Here is a 27,759-nt window from a genome sequence, read left to right on the forward strand (position 1 = left end):
TCTTGACAAAAAAAACTAACGCGCCACGCATGCAAAACTTAATGTTATTAGTGACAGAATAGACAGAAAGACTAACGTAATTGATTTTAAATCTTTCGAAGACAATTTTGATTAATTTAATCTTTTGGAGATTAATTTGGAGATCGAATAATCTTTCAGGGTTCAATTTAACTATTTACTCTACAAACATCAATAACAATTTAAATTTTATGCACTTATCATTATAAAAAATTGTTATATAAACAATCAATTATATTAATAAAAATTTTCTAAACATTTAATCCCGTTATTCATTAAAAAAATATATCAATAAAAAATTAAAAATAACTAATTTTTTAAACCTATTACTTACGAAATTATCTAATCATATATGGGATTTTTTATTTTAATAAATAAAATAAATATAATAATTACTGAAATAAATAATTTAAAAATTTATTACCGAAATCCATCACCCTCTCTTATCTCGTTCACAGTGTAAACGGGATAAGAGAGGGCGACGACTATATATACAACTCGTTAACAGCGTTTGATCGGGCACCAATTTGAACTTTTTAGCCACTTTTTTTTTCTCTTTTTTACCCCTTTCTGACCATACAATCGATAAATACGACAATAGTGCGCGCAGCTGGTAACGATGGAGACATCAACAGGATGAACGAGACTTCGCATTACGCCGGGACAGCCGACTTTACGGTTAGTTCTGCTTCGTGGAATTTTATGCAGTCCCATATAGATATATGTGTGTATGTAGCCATAGTTAGGATAGTCGTAAAGAACTAGAATATTGTTTGTATAGTGAGGAATATGTCACTGGTAGAAATTTGTAACTCTCTTTATTTCACCTGTGTTAGGTTGTTACTACATAATTATTAATTTAGAATTCTATTTTATTTCTTTTAGTTTCGACAAATTTATAATTAGATTTTTTATTATTTTTTAATTTAGTTATTATACTCCTTTTAATTTTATAATTAAATTTTTTTATGTTAAATATATTAAAACTAACAGAATAATATTTTTTTTGAAAAATATGTAACTAAATATCTAATTATGTTCTTAATTATAAAATCTATAATTTATAAAAAAGTATTTATTTAACTTTAATATTTTTTATACTGAAAAGATCTAATTACAAAACTTAAAACAGTGTAGGAATTTAGTAAAAAAATATAGAAACCTATTTAAAAATTGAGTGATATTATAAGGACCGTTAAACTTAAAAAAACCAATAAACGTTTTAAAATTACTTATAGATAAATGTGAACATATATTTTTTCTTCAGAGACCTCGCCTTCTATTACCGCGACGAGTAAGTCATACCCTTCCTCCACTCGACGCCATCGTCCCGTATCTGAGGGAGGCTAGATTCGGCGACATGGTACCTTAGGAATTTCACATTCGACTATGCCCTGATTACGACATTCGTGGAGCGATGGTGTCCAAAGACCCACACATTTCATCTCCCGTGGGGTGAGGTCATTATCACCCTGTAGGATGTGGTGTACCACCTAGGGCTATACGCCCACGGGGACCCTATTGGGGGGGTGCTTCCGTGACTTCGGTAGGTGGTACTAGACGGAGACGTGGTAGTTGGTGGAGCGGCTGCTGGGTGCCAGGCCTCTGGTGGCTCCACAGCAGGCGGCGCAGAGGAAAGAGTCATTCACGCTGAAGCTTGTATGGCTGCGGGATCATGTCCGATAGATGCCCCTGCGGACGGTCTAAAGACCCTCCGACAGTACGCTAGATGCTACATCATGTTACTGATCGGAGGATATCTGATGACGGACTAGTCGAACAACTTGGTCCATCTGCGTTAGCTCCCATTTCTTGAGGACTTTGGGCGTTGTCTTGGGGCTCGGCCGTGCTGGCTTGGACATACCAGTCATTGTGCTCGGCGGCACACCAAGGCGTCACGAACATCACTGGTTGCACTCTGCTGTTGATGTCCTGGATATACCAGAGATTTTCTCAGTGGTGTCCACCGGAGCGATCCATCTACATGTATCATATGACTGTGAGGTAACATCTGTTTATATCTTTATTTAGTTATCAATTTGTAACTTGTTACGACCTTCTGCATGATGAACTGCATGTTGAAAGGCAGATACGGAAGGAACCGTGCGACCAACCCTCGAACGGCTCTAACTCCTCCACGATAAACATGGAAGCCCGCCTATCACAATGAGTAACACGCATCTTCGAGATGCCTTCCCTGTTCTTCTCAATGGCTGCCCTCAACCTCTGGGAGAAGCGGGCGTCTCTGAAACAAACTCCTTGTCATCACCCTGCTTAGAAGAATCACTGTCGTCACTATCGGCAGCGTACTCTTCGTCAGAGTCTTCCTCACCCATCTCCATATCCTCCACTGGAATGGCGACATAAATGGGTGGTGGTGCGAGAGGTCGGTCGTCCTGTACATAGGTCGAGTGTACAGAACCACCACCACCAACATCTCCAACCTCGGCAGAAAGCTCCATCACTTGCTCCACCATGATTCTCCTATGGATGTCGAACATGAGTCGCATATGCTCGTCCCCTAGAAGCCGAAATAGTCAAAACCGAAAAACTTCATTACCCAACGGTGCCAGCAACCTATACCCCACCATTCCGACCTCCCTCGTTTCTATGCCACCAAGGTTGCTCAAAATCAAACTCTTCAACTCGGACAACGAATTCACACGCTAAGTGTGCAACAGAATAAGATTCTCACACTCAAATATCACCCCATTGTCATTATTTTTCATACGACAATTGGGATAAATACACACAACTATGTATACGCTATTACTGGCCATTATTGCCTTCTTTTTGTGAGAAAAACGGGACAGAAGAAGATATGAGATGAATGTAGAGAATGTCAAGGGTTAGACATCCTTTTATAACTGATAGAAAATTGTCTCATTGTATCGGTAAACGAAATACATTTACACTTATCTCATTTACACTGTCAACGAGATAAGCCTCCACTGTAAACGAGATAAGCCTCCACGTATTTCGTTCACAGTGTAAACAAGATAAGAGAGGGTGACGAATTTTGATAATAAATTTTAAAATTATTTATTTTTGTTGTGATAAGGATTATGATGTGGATGCCCATTCATTATGGGCGGCTCACACATTCTCAAAAATAAATTACATTAAAGAGGTTTGAAAATGTAAATATTTCACCTCTATAAATAGTGAAGCATAAATGTACATACGTACGCTACAATAACAAATAAAAATTCCTTCTCTTTCTATATATCTCTGAGTCTTAAGTTGATATATATATATTGGTAAATATTAATACTAGAGTCTTGTATTTACATTTTTTATATTTATTATATCTTCCTTATTTATTTATTTTATAACACGTTATCAACACGAGACTCTGATCAAATATTAGGAAGACTCAGGTAACAAATTTTCATTATGTCGAAACTCTCTCATCTTGAATTTAATGCTCTTAATATATTTGAAAACAACTATTTATCATGGATACTAAATGCTGAAATCTATCTTGATTCAATGGATCTTGGAGATACCATTAAGGATGAAAATAATACATCCCAAAAGGATAAAGCCAAAGCCATGATTTTTCTTCGTCGTCATCTTGACGAAGGATTGAAAAATGAATATCTCACATTAAAAGATCCTGCAGATATGTGGAAAGACCTTGAAAAAAGGTATAATCATCAAAAGACGGTGATACTTCCTCAAGCCCGATATGAATGGACGCACTTGCGTCTATAGTATTTTAAATCCATAAATGAATATAATTCAGCAATGTTTCGAATCACCTCATGAATGAAATTATGTAGGAAAAAGATAACTAACAATGATACATTAGAGAAAACTTTTTCAACCTTCTATGCCTCGAATGTGCTCCTACAACAGCAGTATCAAGAAAAAAGATTTAAAAAATATGCTGAATTAATTTCCTTCCTTCTTGTTGTTGAACGTAACAATGAGTTGCTCTTAAAAAATCATGAAGCACGCCCAACTGGCGTCGCCTCATTTCCTGAAGCAAATGCAGCAAATCATTACCCCAAAAGAGGTAAATGGCAAGGTTTTAGCAACAAGAAAAATAATAGAAAGAGAAAGAATTACATTCACAAGAAAGGATCTCACCAGAAGTGGGATAAGGAAAGAAACAATGGGCAAAATAAATCAACAGAGGATATGTGTTTCTATTGTGGTGGAAAGGGCCATTGGTCACATACCTGTCGTACCCCAAGGCACCTAGTCGATCTTTATCAAACATCTTTGAAAAAGGACGAAAGAAAAGGAAACGAATTTCGTTCCAAATGATGCTGAAAATTCCACCACTCATTATGATGTATTTGATTTTTTTGAGGATCCTAAAGGAAATATTGGTCATTTGATCAATGATAGAATAGTTTAATATGTGAGATTGTTAAGTATTCATGTAAATAGATAATGTAAGAAATTTATTGTTAAGTTTTATTTTATATGTATTTAAGTTTCAAATATGATGTATATAAATAATGAAATATTAATGTTTATATTTAAGAATTTTGAAATCATTAAATGTGTCAAGTTTTAATAATAATATTAATAATAGTGATAATAATAAAATTTTAGTATATGATAGTATGTACAGTGTTTCTTAGAAAAATAATTCCAATCAAAAAGTCAATTTGAGTGTGCATGTATTACTACTCATTTTATTATTATTTATCTTTGAAAAAAATGGCAAGGATATATAATGAAGATGTATGCCTTGCAGATAGTGCAAGTTCGCACACCATTTTCAAAAGTGATATATATTTTACTCGTCTTGTGCCAAAAAAAGAATATGTTAATACTATTATTGGCTCAGGCAATGTGATCGAAGGCTCCGGAAGAGTTATAATTTTGTTTTTTGGAGGAACAAAATTCATAATAAATAATGCACTATTATCTACTAACTCTCTAAGGAACTTATTGAGTTTTAAAGACATTCGCTGAAATGGATATCATATTGAAACAATGAATGAGGAAAATCATGAGTACTTATGTATCACAACTCATGTTTTAAATAAAAATATTATATTAGAAAAGTTACCCTCATTCTCATATGGGTTATATTATACTAAGATTAGTGCAATTGAATCACATACCATTGTAAATCCGAAGTTTACCAGCCCAAATGAATTTATAATTTGGCACGACCGATTGGGTCATCCGGGAACAACCATGATGCGGAAAATTATTGAAAACTCCCATGGACAGTCACTAAAGAACCAGAAGATTCTTAAATCTAATGAATTTTGTTGTGCTGCATGTTCTCAAGGAAAGTTAATTTTAAGGTCATCACCAATAAAGATTGGATTTGAATCCCCTGAATTTCTAAAAAGAATTCAAGGCGATATATGTAGACTTATTCATCTACTATGCGGATTTTTTAGATATTTTATGGTCCTAGTAGACACATCTTCGAGATGGTCACATGTGTGTCTATTGTCTTCTCGCAACCTGGCGTTTGCGAGATTACTAGCTCAAATTATTCGATTAAAAGCACAGTTTTTAGAAAATCCAATCAAAGCAATTCGTCTTGATAATCCTGAAGAATTTACTTCCCAAGCCTTTGATGCTTTTATTGTATGGCTAATGGAATAAGTGTTGAACATCTAGTAACTCATGTTCACACACAAAATGAGTTAGCAGAATCACTTATTAAACGCCTCCAATTAATTGCTAGACCCTTACTTATGAGAACAAATCTCCCGACTTCGACTTGGGAGCATGCTATTTTACATGCCGCAACACTTATTCCTTTGAAGCCAACGAGTTACCATCAGTTCTCTCCTATGCAATTAGCTTTTGGCCAGCAGCCAAATATTTTCTATTTAAGAATATTTGGGTGTGCAATATATGTTCCTATTGCACCACCTTCTCACACAAAAATGGGACCCCAAAGAAAATTAGAAATATATGTTGGATATGATTCTCCTTCTACAGTAAGGTATCTTGAGATACAAACTGGGGATATATTTAAAACCCGATTTGCGAATTGTTATTTTGATGAATCAAAATTTCGAACATCAAGGGGAGAGAATAAGCTTCCTAAAAAGGAACTTAATTGGAATGCATCATCCTTGATGCATTTGGATCCTCGATCAAGGGAATGTGAACTAGAAGTTCAAAAGATTATACATTTGCAAAGAATAGCAAATGAATTGCCTGATACATTTTTTGATACAAAGAGGATAACCAAATCTTATATAACAATGGAAAATGTCTCAATTCGAATTGATGTTCCAGTCGGACAAATAGCCACTGAAACCAATTCACGCCAGAAGCGTGGCAGGCCTATCGGTTCCAAAGACAAAAATTTTCGAAAAAGAAAATAGGTAAATACTATTCCTGTGAAAAAAGACATAGTAAAGACACTTGTATTTGTCCAAAATTCTGATATAGTTTTAACGTCAAAATACGTTCAGATACTTGAAAATTATGAAAATGATGAGATCCCGATAAATTATGTCTTTACAGGAGAAAAATGGGACCAAAATAAGACAATTGTCAATGAAATATTTTCATATAATGTGGCATTAAATATCATGCATGAAAGCAAGGATCTTGAGCCAAGATCAGTCGAAGAATGTCGACAAAGAAATGATTGGCCAAAATGGGAAGAAGCTATGAAAGCTGAGCTAGACTCACTTGCAAAACGTGAAGTCTTTGGACCTGTAGTCCGTACACCAGAAGATGTAAAACCTGTTGAATACCGATGGGTATTTGTGAGAAAACAAAATGAGAAAAATGAAGTTGTACGCTACAAAGTTCGACTTGTGGCACAAGGATTTTCATAATGGCCTGGTATAGATTATGAAGAAACATATTCCCCTATAGTGGATGCAATAACATTGCGTTATTTGGTCAGTTTATCTGCATATCATAAATTACATATGCATTTAATGGATGTGGTAATAGCCTACTTATACGGCTCATTAGATTGTGATATCTATATGAAAGTCCCTAAAAGACTAAAGATATCTAAACCATCCAATGAATATTCGCAAGGGTTATACTCAGTCAAATTGCAAAGATCTTTATATGGTCTAAAGCAATCTGAACGAATGTGGTATAATTGTCTTATTGAGTATCCGGCCAAAAACGGATTTAAGAATGATGATATCTGCCCATGTGTTTTCATAAAGAAATCTACATCTAGATTCATTATAATTGCCGTGTACGTTGATGATTTAAATATCATTGGAATTCCTGAAGAGATTCCAACAATTATAAAAAACTCTAAAAGAAGAGTTTGAGATGAAAGATCTTGAAAAGACAAAATTTTATCTTGGCCTGCAGATCGAACATACAAAAGATGGGATCTTTATTCATCAAACAACATACACAGAAAAGATCTTGAAGATATTTTATATGGATAAGTCACATCCATTGAGTACCCTAATGATCGTAAGATCTTTAGATGTGGAAAATGATCAATTTCGTCCTAAAGAAGAAAATGAAGATATATTTGATCCTGAAGTACCATATCTTAGTGCCGTTGGAGCGCTAATGTATCTTGTTAATAATACACGACCCAATATATCATTTGTTGTGAATTTACTAGCAAGATATAGTTCCTCTCCAATCAGAAGACATTGGAATGGAATCGAACAAATTTTTCGATATCTCTATGGAACGGCAGATGCAGGATACTTGTCTGATCCACATAAAGGGAGATCTCAAATAAGATACATGTTCACATATGGTGGTACATCTATATCATGGAGGTCCACAAAACAAACGATAGCGGCAATATCCTCTAATCATGCTGAAATACTAGCGATATATGAAGCAAGTCGCGAGTGTTTGTAACTCATGAGTTTGATTCAATATATTCTGTCATCATGTGGACTAATTGACTATAAGATAGCTCCAACTGTCCTGTTTGAAGATAATACAGCATGCATTGCTCAACTTAAAGGTGAATACGTTAAAGGTGATAGAACAAATCATATTTCTCCCAAATTCTTCTTTACTCAAGATCTTCAAAATCAAGGGATAATTGATGTCCAACAGATCCGTTCAAGTGACAATCTGGCAGATTTATTCACAAAGTCACTCCCAAAATCCTCATTTGAAAGATTGGTACATGAGATTGGGATGCGCTGATTTCGAGACATTAAATGATGTCGACAAGAGGGGAGACTGTACTCTTTTTTTCTTGGTCAAGTTTTTTTTCATTGGGTTTTTCTTGACAAGGTTTTTAATGAGACAATCTCATCACAAAGAATTTTGTACTCTTTTTCTTTCACTAAAACTTTTTTTTTCATTGGGTTTTTCATTATTAAAGTTTTAATGAGACATAATCCTAAATGGTCATTCAAAAAAAGTGTTGTGATAAAGATTATAATGTGGATGTCCATTCATTATGGGCGGCTCACACATTCTCAAAAATGAATTACATTAAAGAAGTTTAAAAATGTAAATATTTCACTTCTATAAATAATGAAACATTGAAACATAATTGTACATAGGTACACTAAAATAACAAATAAAAATTCTTTCACTTTCTATATCTCTCTGATATATATATATATATATATATATATATATATATATATATATATATATATATATATATATATATATATATATATAATGAGATAATTATATTAGTAAATATTAATATTAGAGTATTTTATTTACACTTTTTATATTTATTATATCTTCTTTATTTATTTATTCTACAATAATTTTAATAATTATTACATTTATTTTATTCATGAAAATAAAAAAGAAAAAGTCTAGGGACCAGCAACTTTTTTTAAAAATTGGCCAACATTTAATCATCAAAAGAAAATTGAATGATCCCACACCATTGGATTTAATCTCACACCATTAAAAACACTATTAATATACAAAACACAAAAATTGCTGCCCTAGCACTCCTCAATACAAAATCCATCATATATGTCTTACTCAATAATAATGGAAAGCTCTCGCTAAACTGGCATACATCAACATTATTACATTAAACTCCAAAAAATAATAGAAGTTAAAAATTTCAAAAACCAAATTGACATGCATAATTTTGGACTGATCATCTTGGAGAAAGAGAGGCCATTATAGGAATAGCGCATTAATCGTTGCTCCATACCACCCGCACACCTTCCTACCCCCGTCGCCAACCGTTGCTGTTGGCCTTGCGCCGCCGCACGCCTCTCAACTTTTCTGTCGCATCAACCGTCCAGTTACCGGCCTTCCGATCTGGTTCGTTCTAATTTTCCTTTATTCTGAGCTGAAATTTTTTTGCGGTGTAGTTATTCTGATGTTGATGCTGGATTGCTGGTTGTGCTTCGATCTTCCACAATATTTCGTTTAGGGTTCTCCACTTCGCATTCTGTTTCTCAGTTTATTATAGATCATATTTATTTTGGCTTCCCTGTTTGTTATTGAGAGAAAAATGACCTAGTTAGGGATCAAAATGTCTCACGTGTAAGATCTGTTGTTGTTGTTGTCAGTTCAAAAGCACTGCTTGACTGAGAATTACAAAATACATTGAGGATTTTTAATCTATATGAAAAATCTATTGTTGAAGATTCCATCCAAGTTTTAAGGGCATGCCAAATTGGCTCACAGTGATGATCGTATAATATGATATTGTTATGCATAACATGTTTTATGAATGAATTGCATGTTATTGTTCAATACTAAGTACTCTGTGTCTAATAAACTATTGCTATTTTACAGTATCTCCCATCTTTTCTTGTTTGTCATCTTCAGGCCCCAATGGCTAACAGAGCTCAAATTCCTACAAAAAACTCAGCTCTTATTGCCATGATTGCAGATGAGGTAAAAGTGTAGCAATGCCTCGCATTCTTCCTTATAACAACTGCTATGTTCTTGTTCAAGTTGCATGCCTTTTAGATTTTTCCTAAACATTATTAAATTTTCTGTTGTGAAGGTTGAAATAGCTATCGAGCCTATTGGCTGACACATAGAATTCACTTCCTCTAACTTATTATTTCAGTTTGCAAGTTGTAACTGAGAAAATAGTATGCCTGTGTGTGAACTTCAACGTTCTCATCTCTAAATAACATGAATGCTGACTAATTTATGTCATATACATGTTTTCTTGTGAATTCTGATCATATTGCCTAAAAGTTAGCAATTGAAGTAAATGTGTATATTAAGGCCCATTCACGCGGATTGATAGAACAAAGATGGGTTTTTCTAGTTGTCTTTCTCTAAGTGTCATCACCCTGATTATATGTTTATAGGTCTGCAACAAGAGTTTCCACGATATTTTTGAGATCTTTTTTGCTATTTGTATAAAATGATTTTGCACCGCTGCAAATTAAATAACAAAATATGTTGTTCCTGGTATAGAACAACAAAAGGTATAAGAATGGTTGAATGGTTCAGACTTCAGACTGATTAAAAAATCAGTGGATTGAAGGTGCTAGTGTATATGAGGAAACAAGCCATAAGATGTGTGAAGGGGTCAAATTGTATTTTAATATTTAAGCTTATTTTCTCCCCCTTCTATGAAACCTGCATGTTTATGATGGCTAATACATTTTACACAGGATACTGTTGTTGGATTTCTGTTGGCTGGAGTGGGAAACATTGACATCCGTAGAAAGACAAATTATCTCATTGTGGATTCAAGTATGTGATGGAACTATATTTTACATTGTTCTTTGTGCATGGTGAAGTGACTTCCTACCTGTTTAACTAACTCTAGATTCTAATATATAGATACCTTATAAAATACAGCTTTTGTAAAGTTCATGATCTCTGTAAAGGACTTTCCCTCTGAGACACTTTGAGAAGTTGGAAAGCTATGCTTTGTAGATAACACTTTTAATTATTTTGCCCTTGTATAGAGGAACTCTTGTCCACTATCTTGTATTTTGCTTGTGTTCAGCTAGATGAATTTCTTCCTTAGATCCTTAATAAAAAAAGCAAAGCCTATCTTCTTATAAGCTCTTATTTATAATAATTTTATTGATAGAAAATCATTTCACTATGTACAATTTAACTAGTAGGAGATATCCTGTAACTAGATTAGGAAGAAAATACAGAAGAAAGCGTCAAACCTTTTTTTCTTTTTTCAGGTTTTGTTGTGTGTCTTTTTTTTTGTGTGTGTTGGGGTGGGGGTGGGGGGTGGGCTTAAGGATTAGTTTTCCTGCTTTCTTTATGGTCAATTTTAAATCAAGTTGATTTTACCCAAGTTTATGTTTCGCCACTTTGGTTTGTTTCCAGAAACAACTGTCAAACAAATTGAGGATGCATTCAAAGAATTCACAACAAGGGAGGATATTGCAATTGTGCTGATTAGCCAATACGTAAGTCATATCTTCTTTCATGATAAATCCTATATTTTATGCATTGCAGCAGGTTTTCAAAACTTACGCACGAACTTTTGGTTGAACAATTTTCCCAATGAATAATGCTATACATCATGGTACTTTTTATTCAGCTGACCAAAGTGGCACTATCTATGCCGTTTTCCTGCTTTTCAGAAGTCTTTCCCGTGGGTTTAAATACCTAATTAACCTGGTTTCCACAGTTACTGTTATTGTTGGTTCCATTTTAATTTCATTCAACCATTATTCTATGTGAGAGTCAAAATGTATTCAATGCCATTTGCTCATTGTTTGGCCACCTTAATCACTTGATTTTTGCTTACGAGCTTGGGTTATGACTAGCCTTTTTTTTTTTCGCCTCTTTTATTTCTCCATTTTGATCACACTGGGAAGATCCAACACTTTTTCACTGTGCAGGTTGCAAATATGATAAGGTTTCTGGTTGACAGTTATAATAAGCCTGTTCCTGCAATTCTGGAAATCCCTTCCAAAGACCATCCTTATGATCCTGCACATGATTCAGTTCTTTCCCGAGTAAAGTATCTCTTTTCTGCCGAATCGGTGGCATCTGGGAGACGCTAAATTCTCCCTTTTTGGTTGCAGCAGCAGCTTATATTTTTTGTTTTTCGTGTACCATATGGTTAATAATCAATTGGTAAGATTCATGTGTTACTATAGCTTAATTTTATTTTGTTTTTCATTTTATTTTCTGGTGATAAGTCAAGCCCTGTCATGGAACATAAGGATGGGCAAATGTTTTGTGGTGTCATGAACAGGCTCAGATGAAAGATGTGCTTATGAGAAGTTTGAAGATGGTCTAAGTTTGATTAAATGTTAAGATATAGAGTTCTGATTTAAAATATGATGGTAAAATTTTGGGGATGATCTTCCAAACAAGATGTTAGATGACTATAAGGTAGCGTTTGAAAGTTGGGACTCGGAGAGGGATTGTGTCCGAAATTTTTAGGGATGGAAATTAAAACTTTTGTAACATTTTTTTTAAATATTCTTATTTAATTTTTTAAATTTTAAATTTACCTCTCAGTCGTGATATTTATCTTAAACTAAATATGGTACTTAAACATAGTTTAGTCTAGCATATTTTACATTTAAGCACAATACAGAGGTTTAATTTAGTCTTTATCTTTCTCTAATGCAGCCTAACAGCATAACAAAATACCAAAATACCTAAATGAGTTGTGCAATAAATGTGTACGACGTTTATGTACAGCCTAAAATATGCAAAAGCAATTATAGTAAGAGAATCATGGTGAAGTAGAATATATGACAATGTGATTATTATTTTTTTTTTTTGACAGAAATGTGATTATTACTATTACAAGTTTGCACAAATGACAATAACAAGTAAATATCAGCTAGGTTAACTGTAAAGGAATAGACTAAAACTACAATATAACTTAAAAAATATTAAGTGAATAAATTATTTTTATAATTAAGTCTAACTAAAATTATTTTCTTCCTCTTATATCTCTTTTTTTTCTTTAACTAAACTATTTAGTTATTAATTATTAAGTTATTAAACTAATTTGATTAAATTTAATTACTCAAATAACTTATATATTACATCATGGTATAATTTAAATGTGTTTATTATATAAAAAAACAAGTAAAGAACTTACATTGTTATTCAATTATGTGTATATATGCTATCACATTATTTACATTATTAAGGGATTTAAATTTTCTAAAATATTCTTATCACTGATAGATTAGGTTGATTAAAAAGAAATCAGATTTTTTTCTTCCCTACAAATACAAATAATTTGTTGAATTTTTTTTTGAAAGATAATAATAATATTTTATTTAACAGAAAAATAAATATAATATCCAACAAGACAAGAAAAATAAAAAAAGAGAATTTTCAAATATTCACAAACAGGTGAAATTATAAGAAGAAAATAACATAGAAAAGTAAATAGAAAAAAATTTTTTTGGGACATTATGCATAAGACAAAATAGATAGCTCATGGTTCAACTTAAGCAATGTTGCTACTTGCTAGCATTTTCTACTGAGGCTCCTTGACATGCTCAAAGACTCGCTGACACCTCTCCTTCCAAATATTCCAAGCTATAATCAAAATCAGTCGAGTTATATGAGAGTTTGTTCCCTGAAAATCAGTTTGTAACACCAAATCCCTCCACAAATCGAAGAACAAGGAACATCTAGGGTCTAAAATTAGGTAAGGTAAAAGACTCTTCTTCCACATTAAATTAGCGTCTCCACATAAAAATAGACCGTGCATGAGTGATTCTGGAACTGACTTACAGATTGAACAAATTGCCAAAGTGGATGGGAACTGCTGGTGGATGAGAAGCAGAATGGGAAGCTTATCATGGAGGATTTTTCACGCAAAGAGCAAAATCTTGTGAGGAATTTTCAGTTTCCATAAATGTCTCCAAACTAGTATCTGTTGCATGAAGTTCGGACAAAATTCAATAAAGATATGGTAAAATTGGTAAGCAATCTTGTACCCTGATGCAACATCATATGTTTCTACTCTGTTCATCACCTATTGAATTGTGTCTTCACCTTCTCCTGTAGTTATGGAGAGGATTCGCGGAGTAATATTTAGAGGAAAAAGATTTGAGATTAATGTTTAGTTCCACTATTTATTTGACAAAAATAGGTCTTTCACCCATAACAGATGGTAACTATTTGATAGTAGTACCGCAGATAGTGGAACAGTGAAGGGGCAAGGAGGAGGGAGCCATGGTTCATTGAAGATTTGGATATCGCCAGAACTTACTTTCTAACTAATGTTTTTCTCTACAACTCGATTGCATCCCTTCAAGAATACTTTGTCAACTCTAAGAAGGTAAGATTCCTACTTCTGCTGTAAGGATATAATTAAATCTGAAGTATTTACCTTTAAGTATTCTAGAAAGAAGAGAGTTAGATTGAGTTGTGATTTTTTAGCACTGTTTACCCAAAAGAGCCAAATTTTTAGCTTTGAGATCTTTGAAACTAGACTCGTCTTCTTTCTTAGGCCTAGTCATCTTATCCTAGCTAATCCACACCATTTGATATGCCTTCACCAACTGCTCAGAGTAATACCTGTCTTCCTCCATTAGATAACAAGCACATTTTCCATCCTTGTGTCGTTTTAAAAACCCTATCTTTGATTGGGTTGAATATGGCTTTTTTAGAGCGGTTGACAAGGAAATGTAAACCCAAATATTTAGTCTGTGCACCTATGTGAGAAATATTTAGTTGGACTGCTAAGGAGATTCTAATCAACACCAGAGTGTTATTACTGAAAAACATGGCCAATTTATTAAGATTAATTCTTTGCCCACTGAAACTCTCATAAGATTCCAATAATTCTAGAATAGAGACACAAATATTTTCCAAGGTTTTACCGAATAGAATAGAATCATCACCGAAATAGCAAGTAATTTATAGTTGAGCATCTTCTGTTTATCTAAATTTTTCGAATGGGATTGTTTTGCTCTGCTTTGTGTAACAAGAAGGAAAGTCCTTCTTCACATAATAAGAACTGAAAAGGGGATAAATGGTCACTTTGACGGATGCCTCTATTTGATTTAAAAAAAATCATAGAGTTGACCTTCCACAACAACAGAATAAGAAACAAATGTCATCAATTCACGAATCCAGTCAATGAATCTCGATTCAAAATCCAACTTCTCCATAAGATACCATAGAAAATGCCACTCCACCCTGTCATAAGCTTTACTCATATTAAACTTGAATGTCATTTTATATTCCAAGCCTCGCTTCTTTTGTTTAAGGTAGTTCATATATTCGTGTGCTATATATAAGAATGTTATAAAAAATAAGTCTCCCTTTTAAGAATGTACTCTGAATTGGGCTAATTACCTTGTTCATACACCCTTGGAGTATGTGGACCAGCACCTTCAAAATGATTTTGTAGACAATAAAGGACAAACTGATGGGCCTTATCTAAGTCATACCACTCGCATATGTGACCTTTGGTATTAGACAGATATTTGTGTGGTTAAAACTTTTTAAAATTCTACATCCAGCAAAAAATTTTCTCACAATTCAAAACACGTCTTCTCCCACTATATCTCAGTAGAATTGGAAGAATTTAGCCGTTATATCGTCCTCTTTCGGTGCACTTTGAAGGTAGATACTAAAAATAGTTCTTTTCACCTCTTCCATAGAAACAAGTTTTTTGAGCCTACGGTTCTGCCTGATTGAAAGATATAAAATATTCTTAAAGTAGTCATCAGTCACCTTAACAATATCAGCATTGGTTGTTGCTATATCCTTATTATTGCATATGTCATATCTTATTTCTTTTGATTCTAGATTTAAATTTTCGACGGAAGAAGTTTGTACTTTAGTCTCCTTTCTTCAGTCATTTAATTCTAGATTTGTATTTCCAATAAAATTTCTCGTACAAATATACTTTTTCAAGCCGCTTTTAAGCTCAAGTAATTCAGTGTCTTCCATTATGTCTTATATCCGTTTTTATTCTAAAAAAATAGTAACTTCTACATTCTCTTTTTTAGAATTAATAGAGATATTCTTTTGACCAATTAATATCTAACTAATTTAAACTTCTAAAATAATCTAAATATCACTGAATCTTCTATATCTGAATTTCAGACCTCATTAATCAAGTTACGAATTTAATTTTTACCATACCAGTAAAATTAAAACTTAAATCTCCTTTTTTATCTCTCTCTGATAGTCTAAATTGTTGCACTATACTTCATACAAAATATATACTTTGCAATTTGCACCTGCCACAAATATTTAATATAATTATTTTTTATCTAAAAAATTTTGCAAACACATCTAAAAGAAAAGTTGATAATCAGATTACTCTATTACTATTAATTATAATTATATTATATATATAAAAAAAAATCAATCACATATAAAATATATATTAAAATATAAAATATAAATTAAAAATTAATTATACGGCACATATTTTTATATTCAAATACATTAACAAATAACCAATAAGCCTTAACTTTGAAAATAATTACAGAAAAGACCAAAATCGAATGCATACTTTGGTCATTGGAGTAATAGCGCATTAATCGGTTGTCACAACCACCCCAGGCACCATCCTACCTCCGTCGCCATCCGCCAACCGTTGCCATTGGCCTTGCGCCGCCTTACGCCTCTCAACTTTTCCGTCGCATCAGCCGTCGAGTTACCGGCCTTCCAGTGAGTTCTAATTCTCATTTACTCTGAGCTGCAATATTTTTTTTTTCGGTTTTGTTCTTCTGATGTTGATGCTGGTTGTGCTTTGAAGCTCTTCCACAATTTTTCGTTTAGCGTTCTCCAATTGGCATTCTGTTTCTCAGTTTATTAAGATAATAATTATTTTGGCGTCATTTTTTTGTTAATCGGAACAATCTACGTTGCTCACTTCGCCCGTTTCGCCAATCTAACTGTCGTTCCTCCGCCATACACTCTCTATCATTCCTCCGCCATACACTCTCGCCGGTATCCTAATTCTTGCTCTTCCTTTTCTTCCATCTTCTACTCCTTTCAACTACGTTGTTCCTTTTGCTCTGGTTTCCATTGCGTTTAGATATAGAGTTTGAGTTCTCGTGAGTCTCTTGCATTTTTAAGTTTCGTGTATCATAGAAAGGGAATGGTAGGGCACTTTACTTGTTTGCCAGCAATTTCTGATTTGTCTTTTGTAAGATTTTCCACCAGTGGTAAGTTTGAGCTAATAATTATTATAATCTTCGATTAATCGATTTGGTTTTTGAGATTTTGGGAGATAATTAACCTACAAAGTTCTTTTATCTTTGTTGATTGGAGTTTTTTTTTAAAATGGGATTTGAGAAAGTTCATTATGTGAAAAATTGATGTGTTGGTCTATGAGATGATTTTGTTTCCTTATTTAATCTGTCTTTGAATGAATAGCTATGTTCTGATATGGTTGACTTTTGCATCATGTTCATGTATATGCAGGTGTATATCTGATTTTGCCAATCCTATACTCTTTATTCAACTTTACAATACAAAGGAGCTTCAATGGCCAAGAAACCTGGACCAAAACCTGGATCAAAACCTAGTAAATTGTCTGTGTACCTTTATATTCCTAATATCATAGGTGGGTATTTGATTATTCTATACTATGTTTTGTTCTCTCATGCATAATTACATATTGAAGAAAATATGTTTCAGTGCTTGTTAAGTTGATTAAAATTATGGGAGTCATTCAACTTCGATAAAGGACTCACCAGTAGAATATTGCGGAAAATCTACACTTACAACCTTTGCCTCATTTGGTTTTTGGAAAACATAAATCCTCGACAACCTTTCCTTGGGGCTATTAATTGGATTGTACCATGTGTTTGCAACTGAATTTTCAAGCAAAAGGATGTTACTCAAGGGCAATAGAGTTAAACAAATTTATCTCATGTCTAGAGTCTGTTGTTTGTAATTCATAATGGGTACACTATATTTACCAAGTGTGTGATGATGCAGGATATACCCGGGTTCTTTTAAACTGCTTTGCTTTCCACGTATGTTTTACAAACAAAATATTGTTCTCTATTCTCTATTTTTTCAGGTGGGGTACAATTTTATGCACTTTTTCTAGTTTTGAACCTTCTCTTCTTTAATGCTATGGGATCTGAAGCGTAATCTAGCTATTTTCTGTTGTCAGCTTTGTATGTGATGCTGTGGATGGCTGGGCTGCTCGCAAATTCAATCAAGGTATAATTTCCTGTAGTGGTCATACCGTCATACCAATTTTATTCTGTTATATAATTCTTTGAGGAGTGTTATGTACACATTATCTCTTTCTTGTTCTAGTTAATTGAGAAGGTCATTACAATTTGTTTTGCTCATATGATGGTATTAGTGTTGACTGTTTGTCCTGTACATTGTTTAGCCTTTAGGCAAGAAAGAAAAAGGAGGGGTGATATATGTCATAAGTATAAAGTTTGGCTGAACTGGTATGATTAGACACTGTTTTAGAAGATATTAGGTTCAAAAGACTTGGGGGCTTCGTGGCATGCCTTAACCATGGAATGGGACAGCATTTCCTCTTTAGTAACTTGTTTAAAAAAGTAACTATTCTATATAATAAATAAATAATTAAATAGCAATCTTGTTTTCTTGATTCAGTGTCAACCTTCGGAGCTGTTCTGGACATGGTTACGGACAGGTTTCTCTCTCTCTCTCTCTCTCTCTCTCTCTCTCTCTCTCTCTCTCTCTCTCTCTCTCAAGCCAAAGAAATGTGTTGTTATAGTTCTTTGCATTGTTTGATTTTTGTGTTATTTGAATTAATGTGGCTTCCTTAATATCAGAATTAGCACTGCTTGTCTACTTGTTGTTCTTTCCCAAGTTTACAAGTAAGAGTTTTCTCCTTTTTAACTGTTCATCATTTGCTGTCATTTAAGCATGGGCTTGTAAACCTGACTTTTATGGTGAATTTGTGTAAAGGCCTGGCTTAGTCTTCTTGTCCTTGCTAGCTTTAGATATTGCTAGCCACTGGCTTCAAATGTACAGGTAATGCATGTAAACTTTGTACTTTTTCCCCCCTCTATGCAAATTTTATGATTCTGCATTTGCAGGTTTGATTTGATGGATTTCTTTAGCTGTGTTTTTATTTTAAATGCAGCACTTTCTTGATGGGCAAGGCTAGTCATAAAGATGTAAAAGACAGTAGTAACTGGCTTTTCAGGTTATATTATGGCAATAGGATGTTTATGGCTTACTGTTGTGTCTCATGTGAGGTAACTGTAATACTGTCTCCTTGAAATTTATTTATTTTATTTAACTTTTGTGTAAAATGTTTTTAATTATATTTTTTGTTCTTATCCTTTATATTCTGCAGGTTCTTTACTTAATCCTGTTTTATCTTTCGGAGAATCATACAGAGAAATTGATGGATGTAAGTGCTCTCAGTGACTCATAAATGTTGTCAGACTATCTTAGGATGACTAGAAGGTTCTGTTAGATCATCTGTTCTCAATTGTCTTTTATTTTATTTCAGGTTTTAGCAACAAATCTGCAAAAGATATCAATACTCTCTTTTCTAATCGCAACAAGTTTAGTTGGGTGCACAATCAAGCAGCTTACAAATGTCATTCAGGTTTGTATATGATTCATTTATGCAAGATATTCATATGGTGGTTGAAATTTTTTTATATTGTTTGGTTTGGAATATTCTTTTAAGCATCGCAATTATGGAAGATTTGGAGGTTTCAAAGGTTTTCAAAAAAATTCTTTCTACCACCACATGTAAACAGGTTTTGTGGTTTGCCAGTACAAAATTTTCAAAGTGGACTCGAATCAAGTCTTAGTTATGTATCATGTAGCCAATGTTGACATCGGTTCAGTTTGCACTTTGCAGTAGGCAAGTTAATATCTAGGATTGACAATAATCTGAATGTAATTTGGATGCAGCATATATTTAGTTATTAGCAAGTTTAGTTTATCCACAGAACACACCTGCTTAAGTTTAGATGTATGAACATGAGTAACTTTACATGATAATGTTTTAAATTAATAGTTACTAGTTGACCTAGATAGTTTAGATGTTATCAGTCTAGTCATAAACAGAAAGTTCTGGAATTGATTTATTCGTTAACTTGCACTTATTTCCAATTCCAACGAGCATGCATGTGAATATGTGAAGCTTCTCTTCTGATGTTTTAGGTGTCAATTAGTTTAAATCCTGAAATCTGCCATAAAACCCTTGTTTTCAGCTGAAGACAGCAGCAGATGCATGTGTGCTTTATGACATCGACAAAAAACACAAGCAGTGATGTTCCATCCATGGCTATGAATCTCTTGCCTTTGCCATTTATGGAGTTTGAGCTCAGTGTAACTAGACTACTAATACAGAATTAGTATCGTAAATGTAGTTGAGTTTAGATTGCCTTTAATTTTAATTATTTGTAATTAAAGAAATAGAGAAGTGGTGAGGTGAATTAGAGAAGCTGTCAGGTTGTAAGCAATTCTTATAACACGGTGTTCATTGCATTTTTGATACTTTTTTGTCACCTTTCACAGTTTCCTATTTTAACTTGATGCAAGGTTCTCAGGTTTTAGAAAAAATAAATAAAATAAAATTAGAATCCTTAATATCGAGTTAATATTAAATTTAGTCCTAAAAAAATCAACTTCACATTGGTTTGATTTTTGTAGTAATTTTTTGCTGATATATCACAGTTAGGAATATGATCCGTGACAAACATGAACTGTACACAATGGAACAAAAGTTTTTGAAAAGTTGATTGTAAGCTTTAATAATAATTTTTCTTAGGATTTGTTGGTGTATATACTTAGAAAGTTGAGAGATAATTTGAGGATTTGGTAAAATTATGGAGTGGAAAGATAATTTATATATATAATTTAATAAAAAAATTATTTATATACTAAATTTAAATATATGTATAATTTAATATATTTTAAAAATAAAATATGCCTTTTGTTTTAACGTTTTTGAAAATATTTAAAATTATTTCTAACATTTAATTTGATTCAATTTTATTCTTATAAAATAGTTTTAATTTTATCCCTACCATCAAATTTTTAATCGTTAACGGTTAATCATTTTTTTTTTCAAATTTTAATCCCAAATACTCTCCATTTCTATTACTCTAACCCTCACTCTCACTCCCTCACCGTCACTCTCATCACTCCGCTTCGGGTTCGCCGCCCTCGTCCTCCCTTTTGCTTCCGCCTCTGGTTCGTCCTCCCCTTCGCCTCCGCCTCTGGTTCGCCTTTCTCGCCGCTTCGGATTCGCCACCCTCGTCCTCCACTCCGCCTCTGGTTCGCCCTCCCCTTTGCCTCAGCTCGCGTTCGTCCTTTCCTCCGCCTCTGGTTCGTCCTTCCCTCCGCCTCGGATTCGCCGCCCTCGTCCTCCTTCCGCCTCCGCCTCCGCCTCTGGTTCACCTTCCTCTCCACCTTGGCTAGCGCTCGTCCTCCCCTCTGCCTCCATCTCTGGTTCGCCCTCCCCTCCGCCTCAGCTTGTGCTCGTCTTCTCCTCCGCCTTCGCCTCTGATTCGTCCTCATCCACCATTCCCATTCCGCCTCTAGTTGTGCCTCATCTCTCTTCTCCTTCTGCTCTCTATTTCTCTTGTCAAGCTTATTTATTTTTTTGAAAATAAAAAATATTTGCTGTTATTGTGTGTGAGAGTGGAGATTTGGTAGTTACTGCTGCGATGGGGTTGAGTTTGGTGATGAGTGAAAAAATGGCGAGAAAAGCTGTGGTGAAAATGATGAAATGAGGGGGTGCAGGGGAGTGCATGTGGTAGGGGTGGCAGGCGGAGGAGTCTGCTCCGTCCCGCCAAAAACCCGTCCTTTAGCGGCTGGCGGACTTGACAAGCCAAATCTTTTTTTTTTTTTAATTATTAAGTATTAAATAATATAAATTATAAAAAAATATATTAAATAATATATATAATTTCACAATTATTTTAATAAATTTATAATTTGTAAAGACATAAAAAAAATTATAATTTCTAAATTTATAAACATTAAAATTTTTATAATTATAAATATGTAATAAATATAATCATAAATCAAGTTTTTTGAAATAAAATAATAAAACTAGCCTTGTCTAAAGTAAAATAAATATTGTCCAAAATATATAATTAAAATCTACAAGTTTAGAACATAATCAATCAAACGTAAAATATAATCTAAAATATTAAATTAGAACATCTTCAGAAAAATCTTACGTCCAGCCGAGAAGCCCGTCCTGTCCCGCCAAAATCTACGGTTTAAGTAGTGCAGGTTAAGCAGACTTTTGATGTGTGGCGGTCTCAATTTTTCAGTCCAGTTCGCCTTTTTTGGCGGTTATACGTGTCAGTCCGACAGATTTAGACCCGTTTGCTACCTCTAGATGTGATGAGGGGGTGGAAGGGGTGTCAGAGGACTAAATTCCTCTTTTTGGTCCATGAAATTCACGCGATTATCCATTTTGGTTCTCAAAATTTAAAATTACTTATACTAGTCCTCTAGATTCAAGTTCGGGCACCAATATGGTCCCTTAACTCTTTTTGGCGATGACTAGACAAACGGAGTGCTGAGACGACACCTTCCTTGCCACGCTGGATGATGAGTAAACGATGTCGTTTACCCTTGGTGTCCAAACAAATCAGAAATAAGGAATAGTGGAGGTAGAGAAGAAGAAGAACTTTATTTTGGGCCTCCATCGTTTCTTCTCCCTTCATATACAAAACGATGACATTTCTGACTTGTTTGGGTGCCAAAAGTAAACGACGTGGTTTACTTATCATCTATCGTGGCAGGGAGGGCGCTATCTCAACACTCCGTTTGCCTAGTCATTGCCGGAAAGAGTTGAGAAACCACATTGGTGTCCAGATTTGAATCTGGAGGACCAGTACATGTAATTTTGGATTTTATGGACCAAAATGAATAATCGCGTGAATCTCAGGGACTAAAATGGGAATTTAGTCGGTGTTAGAGAGGTGAAGAGTTGGAAGGTATGAAATTGGTTCGCGTTAGATAAGAGAAGATTAAAAGTGGAAATATGGGGAAATTAAAGTTCAAAAATGGTGTTTGGGGAAATATGGATTTTTTTTATTTTATTTCTGAAAAAAAAAATTCTATTTAAATTTCTAATGTTTTAAAATCGTCTCAACTCAATGTTGTCCCACCGTTAGTAATCTGTTAACAGAATTGACGTTAAGACAAAATTGAAACAATTTTAAAACATTAAAGACTTAAATAGAGTAAGAACGTTGACGACTTAATTATCTACAGTAAAAAATTGATATTATTAAAGGATAAAATTAAATTTTATTTTAAAATTAAAAATAAAATTTAACTAAATTAAACATTAAAAAATTTTGGTATATTAGAGACAAAATGTATAATTTATAATTTATTATATACGTACGATGTTTTTTTCTCACAAGTTTATGTACTAATTATTCTACGTATATTTTATGATGAGTAAAAATTTTTAAGAGTAAAATTTTAAAAAATAAATTTATTTAGAATAAAAATAATGTGATTAAGTGTAATTTATTTAGATGTTATTAAAAAATAATTGAATAACTACATATTGTAAAAAATTGATATTATTAAAAAATAAAAATAAAATTTATTTTTAAGTTAAAAATAAAATTTATTTAAATTAAACATTAAAAAATTCGATACATTATAAATAAAAATGTATAATTTATACTTATTATTATATATGTATAATACTCTTTTTTTTTTAAGTTTATCTACTAATAAATCTAAATATATTTTATGATAAATAAAAATCTTAAATTTGTAATACAACTCATTTAATTAAAATTTATTTTTATTTTACATAATTTGATAATTTTTTTAAAATAATATATTTTTTTTTTGTAATATTTTTTTATTTAAATCTTTAAAATTTTAAAATTATTTTAATTTTATCCTATGATCAATTTTATTAATAAATTTTTAACAATAAAATAATATTAAGATAATTTTAAAATATTAAAAATTTAAATAAAACGAATTAAATATTTAAAATAATTTTAATACTTATTTTAAATATGTGGACAAAAACAATACTTTACATGGAGTATACATAGCAAGGAAAAAACCGAAAGAGAAAGAGGGGAGAAGCTAAGGAGGTGGGTCTACAGCGGGCGTGTGTAAAAACTAAAACCACAAGTAAAGGTTGAGTGGACTGTGGAGCGGAGAATCGGAGTTAGGCTTGGGTACTGCTTCGAGCTTCAGAAACCTCAGGTATGGTCTCAACCTCAGCTTTGGACTCCTCTCTTCTTTTTTGTTTTTTCCTTCCTCCTCCGTATAGCCGTTAAATCCCTCCTTCGCACTCTCTCTCTCTCTCTCTCTCTCTCTCTCTCTCTCTTCATGGCTTCTCTCCAACCCATTTTCAGTGATCACCATCACCTTCATCTGCACACGCATGAGCAACTGCTTCATTCACAACAACAACCACCACCACAACCTCTTCCACCTCCTCCATTTCACTTCAAACTGATTCTTAATTATTATTATTGAAAAAGAAAATACAGAATGGGGACTAGGGTTCCGGTGCAGCACTACAACCTCAACTCACCCTCTTCCTTCATCGAGAGTCCCCTCCACGTTCTCAACGCTGTCGACGCCAGAACCGCCGCCCCCTCCCCCATTGACCACATCGCCGCCCCCACCCCGGACCCCGCCACACACGATTCTGCCGCTGCCGTCGTGAGTGCTGCTCCACTTTTCTTCACTTTCTCTGCATTGCATTCAAGAATAAAAAATAAGAAAGCTTTTCATTCGGTTTCTTCTCACTATTCTTGTAGGACTGCATGAACGAGTCCCATAGGAGTTGTTTTGACGAGGATCGCTCAAGTCTGGAGACTAACGAGTCATCCAGGGGCACTTATGATATCTTAACCATTGAGGGTAAAATCATGTAGCTTTTGGTTTGTTAAATTAGATTCTGTGTGGAAATCTTGAGTTTGAGGTGAACTGATTTTAGCTCAACTTGGAGGTTAGATGTTTCGCCTATAGAGACAGCAAGGGCGAGGTTTCTGCAAATAGTTGTGGATCATTTTATCGATGATCATGTGATTGAAGTGGCTGATTCAGAGGCTGATTATTCCGGCCAAGACAAGCTGGATAAGAGAAGGAACAGGGAGATACAGTATGAAGGGGACCCGAATTTCGCTCTGCCTTTGATGTATGTGGCCAATATGTACGAGACTTTAGTGAATGATGTTAATATGAGGCTTGCTTCCTTGAATGGTATTCGCGAGAAGACGATTGGGGTAGCCCTTGAAGCAGCTGGTGGTTTGTATAGAAGACTGGCTAAGAAGTTTCCTAAAAAAGGTTAAATGATAATAATTATTATAATAACTTTTACCCTTTGCATTCAGAAGAAATTTGGTTGATAGCTCCCTCTTTTGTGCAATTAACAAGGGTTGCTCCTTCACAGGACCGCGTACATATAAGAGAAGAGAATTGGCAACTTCTATGGAAACAAGGACAAGGTTCCCAGAACTAGTTATACAAGAAGAGAAGCGAGTTCGATTTGTGGTAGTTAATGGTTTGAAAGTTGTTGAGAAACCAAATACCATGTCAATTGATGATGCTGAATGGTAAGCTGAGTGTTGTAGTGTTCATTTTGTCTTTCCTTCTATATTCTTTTAACTGCGCCGGGGCCTTCCTGGATGTGAAGTTTTATATAGGTAAAAGTGCATAATAATATTTGTTTTTCCCTTAGCAGAATATCTGTTTTTGGTTCATTCAAGCATTAATGTGCTTTCCCTCACAATTCCTTTAAAAATTGGATGCATAGAACAATTGCAATGGAATAAATTGATAAATTCACGTGGTGGCATTATCTTGTAGGAAATGTAGGTTTTCTTTGCAATTTTAAGAAAGTATATTTATGATGATGTTGGATCTGCTGATAATTTGCTTCTACTGTTCCGAATGTTGATTATTGCTTTATTCTGAAGCTGCTGACAAGTCTAATATGAAAAATGATAAACTTAAGAATGAGCATTTGTTTGAGCCTTCAGGGAGTGCACACTTGGTTTGATTTGTTTTGATCGTTTTTAGGTTTAAGAGATTGACAGGTCGGAATGAAGTAGCTATCTCAGCTGATGACTATAAATTTTATTCTCCAAGACACAAGTTTCGGCGTGCTGCATCAATTTCACTTTCCAATATCCCTGATATCCCTGTAAGTATGATGTGCTCCATTTTGGTGAATAAAGTGATCCTTGTAAGATATCCAAAAATATAAGCAACTTCCGACTTTGTTTTTGTTTGCAATGTCTAACTAGCATGCTCTGGCTCTGAACATGATGTGTTTTATCATCTGCTTCCACTATGGTACTGATTGCTGTGTAATGAAACTAATTCTGTTGAGTGTGATAATTTAGAGATTGAATAAATTGTAATTGCTGCAGTTATTTACATTCAAACTTTAACTAGTGTTTCACGGTTATGACTTGTTAACAGAGTTTCCCTGGAGCTGACAATTCTTCTACATTAGCTATTAATCAAGGATTTCGCTCAGTAAGTAATTATATATATGTATGTAGGTATTTGGTTCTTGTTTTGTCTTCAGATGAGATGGTTGGTGATTGCTGTATCTTTTCTTTGGATGGTTATTACATTAAATTTAAGTATCTTCTCTTGTATCATATATAAACTATAGTTTGATTATGCTATATGTTGCTTTGGTTGTGCTTGGATGGATCTTGATTCTCGGGGCTTTTTTTCCCCTTGCCACTTCTTTTTTATATATTTTATGGGAGCATCAACATAACATCGGAACTTTTTTTTCCCGACCACAAAATCAACAGCAAACCCCGACCAAACATCACTTGCAATCATTGCCACATCAACCTCAGTTTCACGCAGTTCTCCAGAACAATCAAGCTATGCACCAAAGTCCACATGCAGGGCCCTATTCCCATAACCATCAAAGTGGTCCGCCGTCCCACCTGTCGGAAATATCTCATGCTCACCAACCAACATCAATATCCCAACACATGAATTGCTTACAACCACTCACAGGTGGCCATGTTGGAGGACGCTTGCACATGCTGGTAAGCTTATTTGATGGTGAAACTTCTTTTTATCAGATGAGAATTCCAAATTCTTTTTTCCACCTCCAAAACCTAGTAGACAAACTAATGCATGTCATTTTGTGTAATTTATCTTATTGCTGGAGTCTGGGCTAGTACTCACTACTCAGCTTCTAAATTGTGTGCTCGGATGTCTATCTTTGAAATACTTGAGCATGATAAGTGCTTCATCATCATTTTGCTCATTTATATCATGTTGCTTATGGTGCAGCCACCAACCCCTGCAAAATATTGTGATGAATGTGGGGCTCCATATCTGAGGGAAACATCCAAGTTTTGTTCTGAGTGTGGTTCAAAGAGGTTAGGAATCTGAACAAGTTTTTGCTAGTTCATTGACAAATTGGGGCTGATCACTGGTAGCATCTTTACATTTCAAGTGTAGTTAGCTTAATAGGTAGAAAAGAGTGCAGATTTTACTTGATAGCTCATAGGTGTAATCCGAGTAAATCTTTGTAGATATCTGTATTGGGTTTGGCTTTTTGATGTTGTAAGTTGTAACAGAATGTTCAGAAATGACAAAATGGTAGGTTACTAAGTTATCATACAAAGAATCCAAGTGTACTCTAGCAATTATTGCTGATTTAGCAGTTCAAGTTCTATGAAGATCTATTTTGGTGGTTTTCGTCTTCATTGGTTTTTCGTCAATCAAAAAGTGAAAAAACTACTATGGATATAGGATGGTACAATGATAAACAATGTTGATTGGTTTGGAAATCTGAAAATTTGGTTTGTTGAAATGGTTTCAAAGATCGCTTAACAGAAGCAAGCGTGGCAGCTCGAACCGAAATATTAAGAGATGATGACCCAAAAAATCCGTTTTAGATAATTTTCTTTAACCAAACAATAACTTGTCACAACCATATAAAGTAAACTACAACCCAAGGTG

At 33.9% G+C, this 27,759-nt stretch overlaps 3 protein-coding genes across 9 annotated transcripts; all 3 read left to right on the forward strand.

Annotated features, from left to right (window-relative positions):
* The first annotated feature begins 8,941 nt into the window (after positions 1 to 8,941).
* Positions 8,942 to 12,175, forward strand: LOC112734670 (V-type proton ATPase subunit F). 2 transcript variants are annotated; one of them, XM_025784087.3, is made up of 5 exons: positions 8,942 to 9,213; positions 9,694 to 9,795; positions 10,533 to 10,614; positions 11,212 to 11,294; positions 11,733 to 12,175. In XM_025784087.3, exons 2-5 carry the CDS (start codon positions 9,733 to 9,735, stop codon positions 11,895 to 11,897), a joined length of 393 nt encoding a protein of 130 aa, XP_025639872.1. In that variant the 5' UTR covers positions 8,942 to 9,213; positions 9,694 to 9,732; the 3' UTR covers positions 11,898 to 12,175. The 2 variants fall into 2 exon arrangements, with proteins under 2 accessions (XP_025639872.1, XP_025639871.1); XM_025784086.3 differs by having other exon boundaries at positions 9,727 to 9,795.
* A 4,126-nt stretch (positions 12,176 to 16,301) lies between these two features.
* LOC112734671 (probable CDP-diacylglycerol--inositol 3-phosphatidyltransferase 2) lies at positions 16,302 to 20,309 on the forward strand. 2 transcript variants are annotated; one of them, XM_025784088.3, is made up of 11 exons: positions 16,302 to 16,503; positions 17,263 to 17,404; positions 17,782 to 17,866; positions 17,963 to 18,012; positions 18,427 to 18,466; positions 18,609 to 18,653; positions 18,745 to 18,810; positions 18,923 to 19,037; positions 19,139 to 19,195; positions 19,298 to 19,396; positions 20,013 to 20,309. In XM_025784088.3, the coding sequence occupies exons 2-11, from the start codon at positions 17,326 to 17,328 to the stop codon at positions 20,070 to 20,072; spliced, it is 696 nt and encodes a 231-aa protein (XP_025639873.1). In that variant the 5' UTR covers positions 16,302 to 16,503; positions 17,263 to 17,325; the 3' UTR covers positions 20,073 to 20,309. The 2 variants fall into 2 exon arrangements, with proteins under 2 accessions (XP_025639873.1, XP_025639874.1); XM_025784089.3 differs by lacking the exon at positions 16,302 to 16,503 and adding an exon at positions 16,542 to 16,785.
* Positions 20,310 to 23,860: 3,551 nt separating this feature from the next.
* LOC112734673 (uncharacterized protein At2g02148) lies at positions 23,861 to 27,503 on the forward strand. 5 transcript variants are annotated; one of them, XM_025784092.3, is made up of 9 exons: positions 23,861 to 24,009; positions 24,291 to 24,474; positions 24,573 to 24,675; positions 24,769 to 25,101; positions 25,208 to 25,370; positions 25,837 to 25,960; positions 26,242 to 26,298; positions 26,589 to 26,834; positions 27,085 to 27,503. In XM_025784092.3, exons 2-9 carry the CDS (start codon positions 24,301 to 24,303, stop codon positions 27,184 to 27,186), a joined length of 1,302 nt encoding a protein of 433 aa, XP_025639877.1. In that variant the 5' UTR covers positions 23,861 to 24,009; positions 24,291 to 24,300; the 3' UTR covers positions 27,187 to 27,503. The 5 variants fall into 5 exon arrangements, with proteins under 5 accessions (XP_025639877.1, XP_025639878.1, XP_025639875.1 ...); XM_025784093.3 differs by having other exon boundaries at positions 23,874 to 24,009; positions 24,300 to 24,474; XM_025784090.3 differs by having other exon boundaries at positions 23,875 to 24,009; positions 24,162 to 24,474.
* The last annotated feature ends 256 nt before the right edge of the window (positions 27,504 to 27,759 follow it).

Source organism: Arachis hypogaea, chromosome 3, assembly GCF_003086295.3.
Source record: "Arachis hypogaea cultivar Tifrunner chromosome 3, arahy.Tifrunner.gnm2.J5K5, whole genome shotgun sequence".
Lineage (NCBI taxonomy): Eukaryota > Viridiplantae > Streptophyta > Magnoliopsida > Fabales > Fabaceae > Arachis > Arachis hypogaea.